The sequence below is a fragment of the Pseudorca crassidens genome, chromosome 13, assembly GCF_039906515.1.
Source record: "Pseudorca crassidens isolate mPseCra1 chromosome 13, mPseCra1.hap1, whole genome shotgun sequence".
Classification (NCBI taxonomy): Eukaryota; Metazoa; Chordata; class Mammalia; order Artiodactyla; family Delphinidae; genus Pseudorca; species Pseudorca crassidens.
The window spans coordinates 66,452,561-66,467,699 of record NC_090308.1 but is presented as its reverse complement, the minus strand read 5'-3'; the positions used below and the strand labels follow the sequence as shown (position 1 = coordinate 66,467,699).

General features: G+C 49.4%; 1 protein-coding gene across 10 annotated transcripts in view; it reads left to right on the top strand.

Annotated features, from left to right (window-relative positions):
• The window catches only part of ANKRD6 (ankyrin repeat domain 6), a 196,250-nt gene that overhangs the window by 144,112 nt on the left and 36,999 nt on the right, over positions 1 to 15,139 (top strand). For 4 of the 10 annotated variants that reach the window (XM_067702569.1, XM_067702570.1, XM_067702576.1 and 1 more), the window contains 3 exons: positions 4,945 to 5,043; positions 11,861 to 11,959; positions 13,608 to 13,706. In XM_067702569.1, the coding sequence (XP_067558670.1) occupies positions 4,945 to 5,043; positions 11,861 to 11,959; positions 13,608 to 13,706 (297 nt within the window). Of the gene's footprint in view, positions 1 to 4,944; positions 5,044 to 7,141; positions 7,481 to 11,860; positions 11,960 to 13,607; positions 13,707 to 15,139 lie in introns of those variants that run through there. The other 6 variants (XM_067702577.1, XM_067702573.1, XM_067702567.1 and 3 more) reach the window with 5 other exon arrangements.

The window sequence follows — 15,139 nt, the reverse complement described above, 5'->3', positions numbered from 1 at the left end:
TAAATCTTCCCAGACCAAGACATATGGTACTTGGTCTGGATGTCCGTGGGGATCTATATTAAATATCTTAGACTTCAGCAGCTTAATCTTGTCTAATAAAAAGGATCCTTCGGGGGGCCATCCTATCTGAAATGTTGGCCATTCAGAGGCACACAAAGTCTGCCACTTTCCTTTCTTTACCTCTACCGAAAAATTATGGGCTCTGGCCCGAACTTCGGTCCAATAGCTTAGGGTAAGGGAAAGAGGAGTCGTCATAGTTTGTCCCATTGTCGTCCGTCAGAGAAGAAGAATAGACCACAATACAGAAACAGTTAAAACTCCACGAAACACATATATGTATGGGCCACCGCGAGCTCGCTTCAAAACCGAAACTTCTTCAGATGGCAGTTATCACCAAGGGAACTGCCGAAACCGAGTGAAGGGGAGACAGAGTTTGCCTCTCCTTCCAGATGAGCCACTAGGGCGTCCCCTAGGGCTCATGGACGCCGGCTATTAGCACGTCTGCCTAGCCAGAGGTCCGATACAGATTCCATAATAAGCCGATTCTTACGGCTTTCCTCCGATAATGGCCCACAAAGAACAAGGGACAAACAGACAATCAAGCTCGAGCTTACCTGGTACCTCCAACTCCCGATGTTCTTGTGGTCCGGGGCGAGTGGAATCCCGGACGAGCCCCCAAATGTTAGACCTGCGCGGTCTCCTAGGAGTTTCGACTCGCCCAGGAAACAACAAGAGTCGGAAGTCGATGCAAAACGCAAGAGGTTTATTGAAGGCCGGTGCACCGGGGTTCCTTGGTCCTCACGCAGGAGGTCGAAGAAGGAACCCTTTTGGGCGCGAATATGTCAGTTTTATAGGTTCCCACTTCCCCGTATGTAAATTATAGATTTGGTTGTGTTCTCCTGCTGATTGGTCCCGGCTTAGGCTCGGACCAGAGAGGGAACTTGTCCCCAGCTGCCTGATTGGTCTTTGACAGACACCTTTTTTACATTTTGTTATCTCCCTCCTTCTCCCCAGCTGTCTGATTGGTCTTTGACAGACACCTTTTTTACATTTTGTTATCTCCCCTCCTTCTCGGAAGGGGGCCGGACATCCTGGAAATTCACCCATTGTCTAAGAAGCCCCTATTGTCTGGAGAGTTCTTAATCATTAGCTGGAACAATGTCCCTCGAGTCCCACAGTTGCTATTGGTCTTGCTGGGCTCACCAGGGCCTGGGTTGAGTTGGGTTAAACTGGTCTTTGAATTAGGCAGGGCCTAGGACAAACCAGTGCTTCAGAAACTTCTTCCTCTTATCATTCATGGTCCACAGTCTTTTCTCCTGTTCCCATGTCTTCCACTGGCCATTCCTAGGGGCGTGGAGGTTGAGACCGGTTGTACCCTTAAGTTCAGGTCATTCAAAGACCCCTCTAAGGATCAGTTTTTATTTTCCCCCTCACACTTAGGGTGGTTTCAGCCTTCTGCGTTTGTCAGGCATGACCTTGGGGTATCCCTGTGTGCTGGGTGGGAGCAGCTACTCCCCTGAATGGCTCTACTTTTGTTGCTTTTCACTACAGAATGTTCTGGAAAACCAACCACATTTCTGGGTGGGTGGTGTGTGTGTGTGGGGGGGGTTGTGTTAGGAGAGCCCAGGGAACAGGAGTGGACAGCTTCAGGGTCAATGGGAAACCAGTTACTACCGCCTTTGCTACTCGCTATAGTTTTACCAGATGCCAGAAAAGGAGCCAGACATGCAAGGGGGACACTGACCCTCCTCAGAGGAGTCCCTGTGTCACTGTTGCAGCTGCTCAGATGCTCGTGAAGCCCCCAGGATGCCTACACCTCCTCTGAGGGGTTGAGACGTCCCCGAACCTGGAGGCTGCAGCCCTCCGGGCCCGCCTTGTCTCTGGTCAAGTGTGGAACTGTGGAATTTGCTCCAGTGACCCTGGGAGGCCCGGCCTGCCCTGTGGTTGAGGAGCGCCGGGATTGGTTTGAGGTGTAGTCCCGCACTCGGGGAGATCACGGCCTAGTGGGAAGGGCCCTCAGAACAGGACTGGTGGTTCCCTGAGGGGAGCCGAAGTGCTGTGGGTGTGGAGAAGGCAGCCGTGAACATTTCTTCTCGCAGAACGGGAGAAGGGTTTTCTCAGTAAAGAAGCCCCTTCCAGAGAGACGTGGAGACGTGGGACCTTGTATTTCAAAACCCTCCGGCAAGGGCCCACCTGGCTATCCAGGTGACCCAAGGTCCAAGTCTTCTCCCAGGTCTGTGCCCTCGAAAACATCTCACTTGTCTCCGAGGCAACGGTGCAGGGGTGTCAGGGAGGAGAGGCAGTGGTTGGGGTGTCTTCAGGGGCGAGGCTGGGGACAGTTGGAGGGAAGGAAACCCGTGATGGATGGTGGGCGTTCCCTCACTTATCCTGTTTGAAGCCTGCGGGGTGAGTAGTGGAGACCGTTCCTGTTTCACAGATGAGGAAAGGGGCTTAGGAGAGTGTCCTGCACAAAATCTCACAGGTGTTACTAGTCAGAGCCGGGATTTGAACGAGGCTTGTCGGGCTCCAGTGCCTCTGGCCTCTCTTTTCTCCACAGAGGGGACTCTGCTGACCTTGGAGGGGGAAGCTGCCTCCAGTCCAGGGCCGCCTCGTTAGTAATATGTAGTTTCTGAAGTGCCCTCCAGACGTGGCCTGGTTGGAACCACATCGGTGTTTCTTCTGATTCTTTGGTGTTCACTTGGGCATACCCTTTCGCCTCCTTGGGCCTCAGCTTCCACACTGTAATATCTGGTTGCTGACAGGGATGTTCCTTGGGGCTCCCCTGACCTGTGGCACCAGCTACTCCTCGGCCTGTGGCCTCCTTCCCAGCCTCTCTCGGGGCAGCTTCTGCCCGCACGGTCTGCACTTTCCAGATGCTCAGAAGCTCTTGTGTCCCGCCATCCTGTCAGCCCTCCTCACAGCACACACGTCTTTCTCCTCACAAATGCAGTGGGCTTCCCCTTGTTTCAGGATGCTCTAGAAGCCTTGTGAAGGTCACTGATCCGATGACCTGGACGAGGACGCAGGACAGGTGGAGCCCGGGGCCAGGCCCAGCGAGGGGGGAACCAGGCTCTCTGGCTCCATCTCATCAGCTGTGGACATTTCGTCAGAGGAGTCAAGGTTAAGCGGCCCGCGCTGAGCACAGTTGCCAGCCAAGGCAGGTCACGCTTTCATCTCATCTCAGACGTTGCCTTTTTATGAAGGCTTTTTATAGCCCACTTTCTTAGGACAAACTTTTTTCTTTTTTTTTTTTTTGTGGTACGCGGGCCTCTCACTGTTGTGGCCTCTCCCGTTGCGGAGCACAGGCTCCGGACGCGCAGGCTCAGCAGCCATGGCTCACGGGCCCAGCTGCTCCGCGGCATGTGGGATCTTCCCGGACCGGGGCACGAACGCACGAACCCATGTCCCCTGCATCGGCAGACGGACTCTCAACCACTGCGCCACCAGGGAAGCCCCAAACTTTTTTCTTAATTAAGAATTCTAATTTTAAAGTGAGCTCTGACCTCTTTCTTTCCAGAATCATTCTGATGCTTTGATTGCATTTCGCGGGTTGAAGTTAAGATCCTTTATTGTCTGCCATCTTGTTTTCCTGCAAGGCTAGTTACCCACGGCAAACTGGCACTTGATCGAGATCATAAATGGGTTTATCCTGCTAGAATATCAGTAAAGGCCTTTGGGAAGTTTTACCAAGATGCGAGAGAGGACTCAGGCCGTGTGAGACCCTCATTCCCCTGGGAGTGTTTCAGCACAGGTGGGGCCGTGCATGGTTAAATGCTGTTTGGAGCTGGGGTGGGAACGTTTCTTCACCGTGAACTTGAGGGAGAAAGCAAAGGCAACATAATGGCTCCTTCAAGAGTTGGAGAATTAGGCGTTTGGCAAGGTCAGTTCTCTAGATGGAAACTGATTTACACTGAAGAGGATTATTCTGAGTGCGACCCTCAGTGTCACAGCTCAGGAGCCCGCTTGCAGGGAACGGTCATCTCTGACTCACCAGCAGGGCTGAGAAGCCCGCTCAGGTGCACAGGAGACGTGCACTCACGTGTGTTCTGCCAGCCACTGGGAACAACCTGGAACCCATCAGTGGGAGAATGAGTGAATGATGTGACAATATTTTTAAAAAACTCAAAAATATAATGTTGGACCCCCCCCAAATTGCCAAATGACATTGTACAGTTTAATACCATTTATGTAAGGTTTGAAGACAAGCAAAACGATGTTCATCTATTATGCGTGGCTACAAACGTGTAGTAAAGTGTAATAAAAGGGACAGGAATGACGGATCCCAAATTGAGCGGTTACCTCGGGGTTGAGGGGAAATGAGATCTGGGAGGGGTTCACGAGGAATGGCTACAGTTTCTCTAATTTTTTCTCAAAGTGATTGGTGGCTGTGTACATTTTAAAATGTTCATATTTTTTGAATGGCTGAAATACTTTGTAATTTAAAAATTTGTTTCTAAAGAGGGGAGAATGTGTTCTAACGGTTTGTCCATCAGTTTCAGTTTTGAGGAATTACTAACTAGACTTCTCTGGGGCTGATTAGCTTGACTCTTTGCTGCTCTCCCATCTCTTACCCCATCAGATTCACTGTGGCCACTTCACCATCCCTGACTATCAAACCAGTGGGGAAATAAGAGAAAACTTGAAAGCCCTCACTTTCCTACTTGCTGGTTGGATGAGCGGGGAGTGGAAATTATGCACTAAGGGAAGTCTCCACATTTTGAGCATATTTTGTTCCTTGATCACAGTGCCAATAGCCAAGGTTAACCAAGACAAACTTGAATTCTGGATGAATCCATAAGAATCTCCTGCCAAACTGAACGGGGGGGGGGGGGTGTGGGGGTGGCAGGGAGCGCTACTGTGCAAACCTTGCTCTAGGCTCCCCGCCCCCAGGGGAAGAGCGCGTGACGTCTTGTTCTGAAATCAGTGTTTGCTCTGCATTGACAGCATGGCCGGACCCCCTTGCATCTTGCTGCCAATAAGGGCCATCTTTCTGTGGTCCAGATCTTGCTGAAGGCTGGCTGCGACCTCGATGTCCAGGACGATGTGAGTAGAAGCCATCATTCTATCAGGGCGTGGTTGTCAAGGGGGCTTGTCTGCCTCAGATCCCACAACATGTAACTAGCTATGAGGGGAGGGAGGGGGCGGTAGGAGATGCTCTCCAGCACTTTGTAGCTTCATCTTGGTGGGAAGAACTTCCTCTTGAAGGTCTGCTGTGGGCCCCATTCTCAGTAGCAAGGTCGAGTTTGGGAGTGTGAGCTGGTCTTTCCATCATGGTTCCTATCTAGTGGTAGTATTTCCTGTCTAGTATTATTCAAGTGCAGAGCCTCAAAGGGCATCTTGTCTGTGTCCTGTCTCAGTATGAAGGAGCACCCCCCCCCCCCCCCCACACACACACATACACACGAGTATAGGCAAGGCTTGCTGGAAATGTGTCATTGACCAAACTTATAACTGGAGAAAAGGTGAAGCTTAAAAACGTAATTTTTTAATTTTCTCGCCTTGATTTCTCTTATTCTGTATACGTTCAGTTAAAAAGGACCTATTTAAAGAAACAACAGCACACTGATCTCATGGAATCTGAGAAAAAGGAGGCCTCCAGAAAGAGTTCACTCTGGTGCTCTGCCATGATTGAAACTCAGTCTCTGAGTTTCTTTAGTCAAATTATCTAGAAAGAGATTCCAGTGGCTCTTTTGGAGTCAAGAATCCATTCCTGAGTAACTCAGCAGTGGCTGGCATGGGGTCACCGAGTGCATAGGGTGGCCCTGTTGGGTCTTTGAAGAGGGTGAACTCTCTAAGAAGGGGATGTAGAAAAGATTATGTAAATTGCCGTCCAGTGAGCTATTAGGAAAATATCCTAATGATAATCTGATTGGAAGCTATTTTCAGAAACTCTCAATTCTGTTTCTAACTCTAATTTGTATAGTAGGACTCAAAGGAGAAAGAACTTTTGTGAGGAACGCAGAATCTTGGAGAGTTAGTATTTATAAACCCCTTCCAGATTCACCTGTGATCTCTGTGGTTACAGAACGTTATCAGATTTCAGACACTCAGGTGGGCTAGGGTGTGGGTTACCATAGCGCTTCGAGGTTTCCTTGAGTCTCTGTGTAATGTCCTAAAACTTGGCAAACACATCAGTTGAGAAGGACAGCATTCACAAAGAAATAACCAAGTATGTCATATACACGGGCATAAGGCTGTCAGTGTCATTCATAAATTTCTGGTTATATCTGGAACCTATTGAGTCATCAAGGATATTATTTTCAAAAGATGCTGATCTAGCTTTAAGCTGTTGATTTCTACCCTGGGTCACAACACTTTGTTCTTTCCTTGCACTGTAGCCATCATAACATACCTGATTATATCTTATCCTTACATGACAGGAGCAAAAATACAGGGAGAGAGAAAAGATTCTGACCACAGGAAACGCAGGGCATTCAGTGCTTGGTGCAAATATGTCAGGCTGCATCTGGTTTTCTCTGTATAATTGAAGCCCTTGCTTGCCACGGTGGCAAGGCTGCAGTACCAGGCATGCTAACCCATCCTGACCCAACACTCCTGTCTCAGGTCCTGAGCTGCGAGTATCACTGTGTTCTCCTGAAGCAAAAGCCATGCTGACTTTCTAGAACTACTGCTGTTTATATCAGGCAAGATAGGAAGTAAAAACTCAGGAGCCAAGGCAGCCAAAGGGGGACATGGCCGCAGAAGGAAAGCCAGCTCTACTTTCAGAGAGGAACTCTTTCACTTATTGAAATCTTTTTTTTTTTTTTTGCATCTTTCCCTTGGTCTAGACGATGCGTACATTGCTTCTCCCAGGTAGCTTAAAACAAAACGAACAACAAAACAGTGTAGAAACAGCTGGGAATGGAGAACGTAGAATTGATCTTTACTAGTTCTGAAGTAATGCATTTGCCAGAATATGGTTCATGTGTGTCTTCTATACGTTTACTGTGCTTGTTGATCAGCCTTGAAACTCATGTAGGAAGTCAAGGAAGAAAACTCTTTATGAGTGCTCTTTAAAGAAGCTGGTGGGAGATTAAGTATTGGAAAAAAATCATTTCAGAAGTTACCTATCTTGGGTGATGGGTAGCGATAGAGAAGGTTAATGTTATGAAGAATTTACTCCTAACTTCATGTTCTACAGATACTGTGCTTTATGTCATGGTAAAGACTGAGAATTAGTTGAAGAATGACCTCCAGTGCCCTGGAGTGGGGTTATTATGAATTTGAACCTGTGGAAACCAGTTCTTTAGAATATGCAACTCCAGGGGCAAGTTCCCTCTTGCCTCCTGCCAACCCTGTCAACTCTCATTGGAGCTCTAAGGCCATCTCTGATTGGTCAATGAGCAGTCACACGGCCCCCACCTCAGAAATAGTCCAGGACCCTGTGGCCACAGTAAAAGGCATGAAGGAAGAGAAAAATAAGAAAAACCAGAGAAGCAAGGCTAGGAAGAACCCTGGAAGATCAGAGAGAGAAAAAGAGGTCAGCAATTATTTTGTGCACCTACCCTGTCTTGAGCTTCCTTGCAACATGTCTGCCTGTGGCACCTGGGAGGGATTCCTCCTGAAGAGGGGCATGGTCCACCCTTGCATGACTGGGGTTTCTCCCATGAGCTTGGCTTTGGAATCTGCCCACACTTGTGCTCACTCTTTTTCACCATGTAGGAGAGAACACTTAAAAGTGTTTAAGAACAAAGTTCTAGACCTCAGTGGTTGCAAATCGTTTGAAATCCCAAAGTAAGGAACACTGACGTCTTAGAAAAATGGAGAGCTGGCGGTTCATGCACTTTGCAGACAGGTGCAGTCCCTTTGGAACACGATTTGCCTGTTCCAAACCGAAGTGCCAAACTGCAAGATTGCTGGGTCTTCAAGTTTCCAGCTTCAGCGCTTTCCTTCTGCTTCTTTCTTTGTAGTCAGTCATTCAACAAATACTTCTCAGGTGCCTATACTTGCCAAGGCACTGGGCTCAGTCACTTAGCTTGATGATGCCATAAACACTTAGCTTGATGATGCCATAAAGAGGCAGCCCATCCCACAGAAGCACCTGATCGTTTTTAAGGCCTGTCTTAAGGTCAATTGACTTCACAGGTTGTGAACAGCTCAGGGTGAGCGCAAAAAGCCTTACCAATTTGAGTTCTGCCCCAACCATGCTACCCCAGATTAGCTGGTTATCCCCTGAACTGCACTGGGCCTTAGTTTTTTTTAATTAATAAAATGAGAGAATTAGGTGCCACGGTGCTTGGGGCATAGTAGAGGATTAATAAATATTTGCTGAAAAAATAATGAGTAAACTTTGTTGAGAGTGCCACACTTTTCCTAGCTTTTTCTTTTTTTTCCTCCAAAGTTTCAGAATTTCATGGTTGATATTTAGATCATATAGAAATAAAGATTATGTCAAAGTTGCTGCTTGGGTCTGTTATAAGTACGTAGTGAGGATACATCTTGTTCTTTTCTGTGTCATATTTCAAAGACGAAATATTTCAAAGGTAAGTTTTAGTTTTATAGGAGGAAGAGTTGATTCACAGGTAATTGACCCTGTTTCAATCAAGAGTCTCAGGTGTTTGCTTATGTTGTGTTCTGGGGGGGGAATAGCTCTGAGACAGCCCGAGGTGGTCCTTGGCTTATGTATTTCGTGTCTCTCAGCCTGTGATGCTCACCTTGGCAACTTCAGGGTGGCTGGTTTTCATGTACTAGAGAAAGTGTCTCACCCAGTCCTCCAAACCCACCCCACCTGGTGTGAGCAAAGCTAACGGTCCTGCTCAAGGACCACTCAGGGTGGGGAAAGGCTGGCTTTGGCCTTCACAGCCGTGTATATCCGACACCTGAGGCAAGGACCCTGGCTTTGAGCGGGTCTGTGACTGAGGGGTGTGAAGATGGAGGGGAGGCTGTGGCCTGGAGACAGGCAGGGCCAGGAAAGGGGACACGCAGGAGACACCTGTGCCAGGTGCCTGAGGACCCTTTGTTCCCACCATAGCCTCACCCAGGTCGTCAGGTCTCCTTGCGCGTTTTGCTCGTCCCTCTGGAAATTGACGTTTAAGGGCTGAACTAGAAGTGAGATTTAGCTTCTTACGTTGAGCTAGAGTTTCACAAAGGAATGTTACCCCCAGGGAAGCAAGTACACGAGATTCATACTAAAAGCAAGTAATAAATACTGGTGACATTCTGGCTCCAAAGCTGCCTCAACTCATGATTTAGTGGCAGCCCGTGAAACACAATAAAGCATTTGACTTGAAGCCAGGCTGACGTCAGACTGCACCTTGACTTAGCAGCAAGAGTGGCCCACACGGCCCACACTTTATGCAGAACATGCACAGAATGGTTACATTTGGTTACATAAAAGGGTTGTTCTGACTGGGCCAAGGAGTGCTAGTTACAATGCCGGCAGCTTGTGGGGACAGTAAAAGGCCTCTAATGATTAGAAATCTGACTGAGGCGGTGTTTACCCTGAAGGAGGGGCTGCAGCCTCACTTTTGTTGCTGAGAACAGGGCACCACATTTCTTATCAGGTCAGTAACAAATTGCACTTGGGGTCCATTTTGGGAAAACCCATCACCATGCTGGTAGAGAAACAGGCAGTCTGGGAGATTCTTATAGAAGTTTTAAAAAGTTAAGACTGGGCAATTTTTCATGATTACTAAGTACACCTCATCTGGAAACACTTCCTAAGTTGTTTGAAGACGAGGTGTGTTGGCTTCGCACACCTTGTGCAAACACTGACCCAGTGGCCATGTTCTGCTTTTGACTGCATGGCACACAGAAAGGGTCCTCTTTGAGTAAGGGGTCTTGGAAAGGTGGGTGAGAAGAAAACCAAGGCTAAAGCTCATTTGTAATGGGAATAATAGCTTAGGATACCAAGGGGAGGGTTTGGTGACAGAATGCAGTGGACAGTGGATGGAATCATGGTAATGGGAGGGTGGAGGTCTGGATCCATCACTGCAGAATGAACAGTGAGAAAAGCTTCTGAGACATGGACAGTCCCTTTCCTGGTATATTGGTACAGCTTAGACTTTTAATAAATAGCAGTTTTTCCTGACGCTAGAAATTATATGTGTAAAATGTTGGAAAGTATTAAAAAGTATAAGGAAGAAAATAAAAATCATTTCCCCTCATGTTTCTTTTTTTGTTTTTTGTTTTTGTTTTCGCTGTGTTGGGTCTTTGTTGTTGTGTGCTGGCTTTCTCTAGTTGCGGTGTGCGGGCTTCTCATTGCGGTGGCTTCTCTTGCGGAGCACGGGCTCTAGGTGCGTGGGCTTCAGTAGTTGTGGCACGTGGGCTCAGCAGTTGTGGCTCACGGGCTCTAGAGCACAGGCTCAGTAGTTGTGGCGCACGGGCTTAGTTGCTCCGCGGCATGTGGGATGTTCCCGGACCTAGGGCTCGAACCCATGTCCCCTGCATTGGCAGGTGGATTCTTAACACTGTGCCGCTAGGGAAGTCCCTCCCCTCATGGATTTTTAAAGGGAGATTTTTTAAAATTTTAAGAATGTGAATTTGGTTTTTAAATAGGATTAAGTACTTTTTTACTGTCATAAACTATACATAACATAAAATTGACCATCTTAACCATTTTTAAGTGTACAGTTCAGTGGCATTAAGTACATTCCCATTGTTACAAAACCATCACCACCATCCATCCCCAGAACTTTTTTTTGGATTAAGTGCTTTTAAAGTGCATTGTCATTTGTTACAGGTTCCAGGGATGTAAGTAGATTCAGCATTCGATTAAGGCAGTTTATAGGTAGCAGTGCATCCTTCTTTAAAAATCCTCCATGTTTTCTGTCTTCTAATTGTCTTTCCTCTCTCGGGCTAAGGACCAGGAGTGCCCCAGGGCATATCCTTTGCCCCTCCAGTGTTCCACCAGAAAACTGTTTATGTAAAACTCTTGCCAACCACATCATAGACCCCAAGAAGGGCAGGGAGGGACCTTGCCTCCTTTCACAGGTGAAGAACCTGAAGTCCAGCAAGGTGACAGGTGTCTCCCAAGGCCATGCGTGACGCACATCTCCTGACCCTCTTGCCCTGCACCCCTTCCGTCCCACCAGGAGTTTTCCACACCGTTCACGCATCTCCCCATTCAAGCCTGCGCCCCAGGCTGGACTTGATATCCTGAGTGCCTGTCAGAGATAAGATGTGCCCTCAGAGACTTCAGAACTCTCTCTTGCTACAGACTTGATGGTCTTACTTCTGGGATTTTAGTCCTTCTCTCAACTGCAATTAGGGGAAGAGTCAAGTTCCCTTTGGTGCCCTGACAGAGAAAAAGCAGGTCAGCAATCCCAGGAATCTGATCACAGAGGGGGTCAAATGCAGCATAAATCAGCGAGGATGTTGTCCTGAAACATCAGAAGAGGCTTCTGAGAGACGTGCAGTGACAGCCTGAGCCCCTGGCCTCCTCAGATGTCCTAGCGTAACCCCTGCATTGCTCTAGGCCAGGGCCAATCAACACGTACACCCGCTCTCCGGTCGTGAGTGCCGCTAGCTGACAGAGCAGGCCAGTGAGTCCTCTGACCCTGGGGAACGGGAGGCCTCCGCAGGGAGTAGAGATTCCAGGCATTGCTGGTTCCATTGCACAGCACACAGCCCAGCCCGCTGACCCAGTCTTCACAGATGTGACAGTCACACTGCCGTCCCCTGGCGTGGCCCTCATCCAGAGGTCGGCTCTGCGGCCCAGGGCTGTTCTGCAGTTGGCTTAGGGTTACCACTGAGTTTGTGAACAAAATGACTCTCCAGGCATGCACTGTCTACTAACCAGCCCACCAAGCCCGGCTGGCACGCGGTGATGGGGATGTCCCTGTGTCGGGTGGAGGGAGGGAGCGAGTGGTGAGGGGCCGGGGAGGGCTGACTGCTGTCCCTGTCTCCCCGCCACCCGCAGGGGGATCAGACCGCCTTGCACCGGGCCACGGTGGTGGGGAACACCGAGGTCATCGCGGCGCTCATCCAGGAGGGCTGTGCTCTGGACCGACAGGACAAGGTGAGGAGGGAAGTGGGACGGGTCAGCCTGAGGACCCTCTTTGGGACCTGCCGAGCTCGTGAGATGCTGTCATTCCTGAGTCAGCTCTCATGCCTTAACATGAGGAAATTGTCCCAGGGTTCCTCTGAAAGAGTATCTGATATTGAATTTTTAAAAAACTCATCCCTCTGTTCTGTGGCAGCAGTGGGCAACCACATAAATATAAATGGTGAAGAAAAAAAGTCTAGAATTAGTGACCTTTGGAGGCCTGGGTGGGGGAAGGGATGTGCCCCAGCCTGTTTCCTTTTTTTTTTTTTTTAAGATAACGGAGTGAGTTAATTTATTTAAACTACACTGGAAGAGAAAATAAGCAAAATCAAGTCTTTAAAAAATCCCAATGACATAGTGTTTTTAAATTGTCCCAGTGTTTTTAAATTGTCAAACCATCTTAAAACATAGGACTTTGCAATTAAGTGCAATCTGGCCTCTGTCCACTTTTTTTAAACAACCTTTTATTACAGTGTAACATACATATACAGAAAGGTGCACAACTAATACGTGTGCAGCTCAGTGAGTTTGCACTGCCTGAGCTCATCTGTGTGAGCCCCCACATCAAGAAGGAGGTCATTACCAGCACCCAGAAGTGTTCCCACCCGGGACCCCCTTCACTCTTCCTTCTGCTTCCTGCTTCCGGGCCACATATCCGCCACCACCATTCCCATCACCTGGCCTTTGGTACAGCCCTCGAGACCCTAGACTTCCCCTGTGGGTGTCAGCAATGTCAGGCCCGTGGCTTACTGTGTTGAATGAATGTCTAAGCCAGAGCCTGGGCGCAGTTGGACACTGTCCCTGCACTGCCCCCAGCTGACGGCCCTGTGCCTGGCCTGGAACAGCCAGGAGGGCGTTTCCATCTCTCCTCTCTGTGCCCCCGTCCCTTCACCCCTAATCCCAGGTCCCACCCCATGCAGTTCATTGCACTTAATATGTCTTTTTTTAATAGTAAGTTAAGCAAATACAAGCTATGTTTAATGGGTTGATTTCTATTGAAAAACCACCCGTTGAGGACACTCGTTTACCTTATTTACAGATAGATCACTGTTCTCAGTGCCTGCTCATTTGTTTGGGGCCCTGAGGCTTTTGGATTAAACTGGGAGAGATTAGATTTGGGGGAAGAAAAAGGAGCAGTGGAATCTACCTGTCTGCCCTTGGGGCCCTGGAACTTGTGAAGCTGGACTCTTCATTTGCCTGACCTTTGCAGGGTTCTCTCTGGGGCCAGAGCAGAGCAGAGGAGGCCCTCAGGGGCCATAGAGGTGGGGAGAAAGGGGCATTGTATCTCCTGATGCTACTTTCTGTTACATATGAGCTGTGCATGGGCCCTGGAGCCTTTCTCACCCTGGGTTCCCGGAGAGACTCAAGCCCCAATGCCTGAAGTCATCCACTGTAATACATCCTAAATCTAGAACGCACCTGGAACGGTACTTGTTAGGTACCGTTTCTGGAAGAGTGGAGAAACTGACCACTCAAATCACTGCCTGGGTTCTGTGGTTCAGGTGAGAAGCCCCGGCGGAGAAAGGCCCCTGCTTGTGCCCTGAAGTACCGTGTGCTCTGTTGACGGCAGTGAGACGGATCGGGCCCAGCTCATGTGCTTTCTTCTGTGTCTGCTCCCCAGGACGGGAACACGGCCCTGCATGAAGCGTCCTGGCACGGTTTCAGCCAGTCTGCCAAGCTGCTCGTTAAAGCGGGAGCCAACGTGCTTGCCAAGAACAAGGTGAGGCCCGGCAGGTGCTAGATCCCCTCGGCCACAGGTGAGGACGCCCGCCTGCCTTCCCGGCGGGAGCCTCCTCTCCCTGAGCAGGGCGAGGGCTCAGGGCCGCGGAACCTGGTGGGAATTGAAAGCTTGCAGCTCCTCGGTGGGAGCGATGCACGGGGTCCACGTGGGGGGGAGGAGGACCTACCTGGGGCCCCGGCCTCCCGTGAGCGCTGCGGCTTCCCTGCTGTCCCGTCGGTCTATGAGTGTGCGGTCCTGTGGGGACAGGAAAGGACAGCAGCCTCTCCTCTCTCTCGTTGTCCTCTGTCACCCCTCTCTCCTCCGTCCCTCTCCTTCCGTGCTCGTTATTAGTGTGTCCCTGGACTAGTTTAGAAGCTTCACAGCAGACTGGCCCATCTGCCTGGGGCCTCCCCAGAGTGGCCTCGGCCTCTGTTGCTGTTGTCTCTCTGGGAGAGCTTGGCCTGTACCTCCTGCACAGCAGTGTGGGCTCACCATCCCCTCCCGCTGCCCCCTCCCTCGGGGTACCCTGTTCCTTGCTGCCCACTGACCTCCAGCCCAGTCCCCACAGGCCCATCGGGCGGTTTTTTAGCCGGCTCTCTTGGACTGCACACAGCTCTGTGCTGTGTTGACTGGTGAGATGTTTCTCATGGTTCCCTCAGGGGCCGAAAGCTTGAGGAAAGCAGCAAGCCATGCATCGTAACACCTCCAGTAATGCCTGGCTCACTGCCTGGCACGCTGGTGGCTCTCCATTTCTTCCAGGTGGTACATGGTCTGGAACATTATACCAACTCGAAGTAGGTGGTTTCCAGTTAATGGATAGGGAGGCCTAAGCTGGGAGCTAGTAGTCTTTTGTAAGATAACGTGATTCGTTTGTGACACAATTAGGGCCGTAAACCAGCCCTGGTGGGTCTCCACCACGCTCCCTCCTGTCCCCTGCAGGGCCCCAAAAGTATTGTGTGGGAAGCCATGTGTCCTCTCTCTAGATAAAGCAGCAGGGGCTGTTGGAAGCACAGGTGAGGTGCCGTCCCAGAAGAGGGACTTCCATTCTGCACCAGCCACAGCCTCTGCGGAAGCCTCTAGAAGGTCCTTCTCTTTTTTTTTCCCCCAGCTTTATTGAGGTATAATCGACAAATAAAATTGTAAGATATTCAAAGTGTACAACGTGATGATTTGATAATTCCCAGGGGTTAATGAACACATTGATCACCTCACATATTTACCTTTTGTGTGTGTGTGAGAACATTTAAGTTCTCCAATTAACAAGCTTCAATTATAGAAGACAGTGTTATCAGCTGTGGTCACCACGTTATGCATTAGATCCTCAGGCCTTGTTCATCTTACAGCTGAAAGTTTATACCTTTTCCCCAACCTCTGTATTTCTCCACACCCCAGCTTCTGGCAGCCACTTTTCTACTCTGTTTCTACCAGTCCAT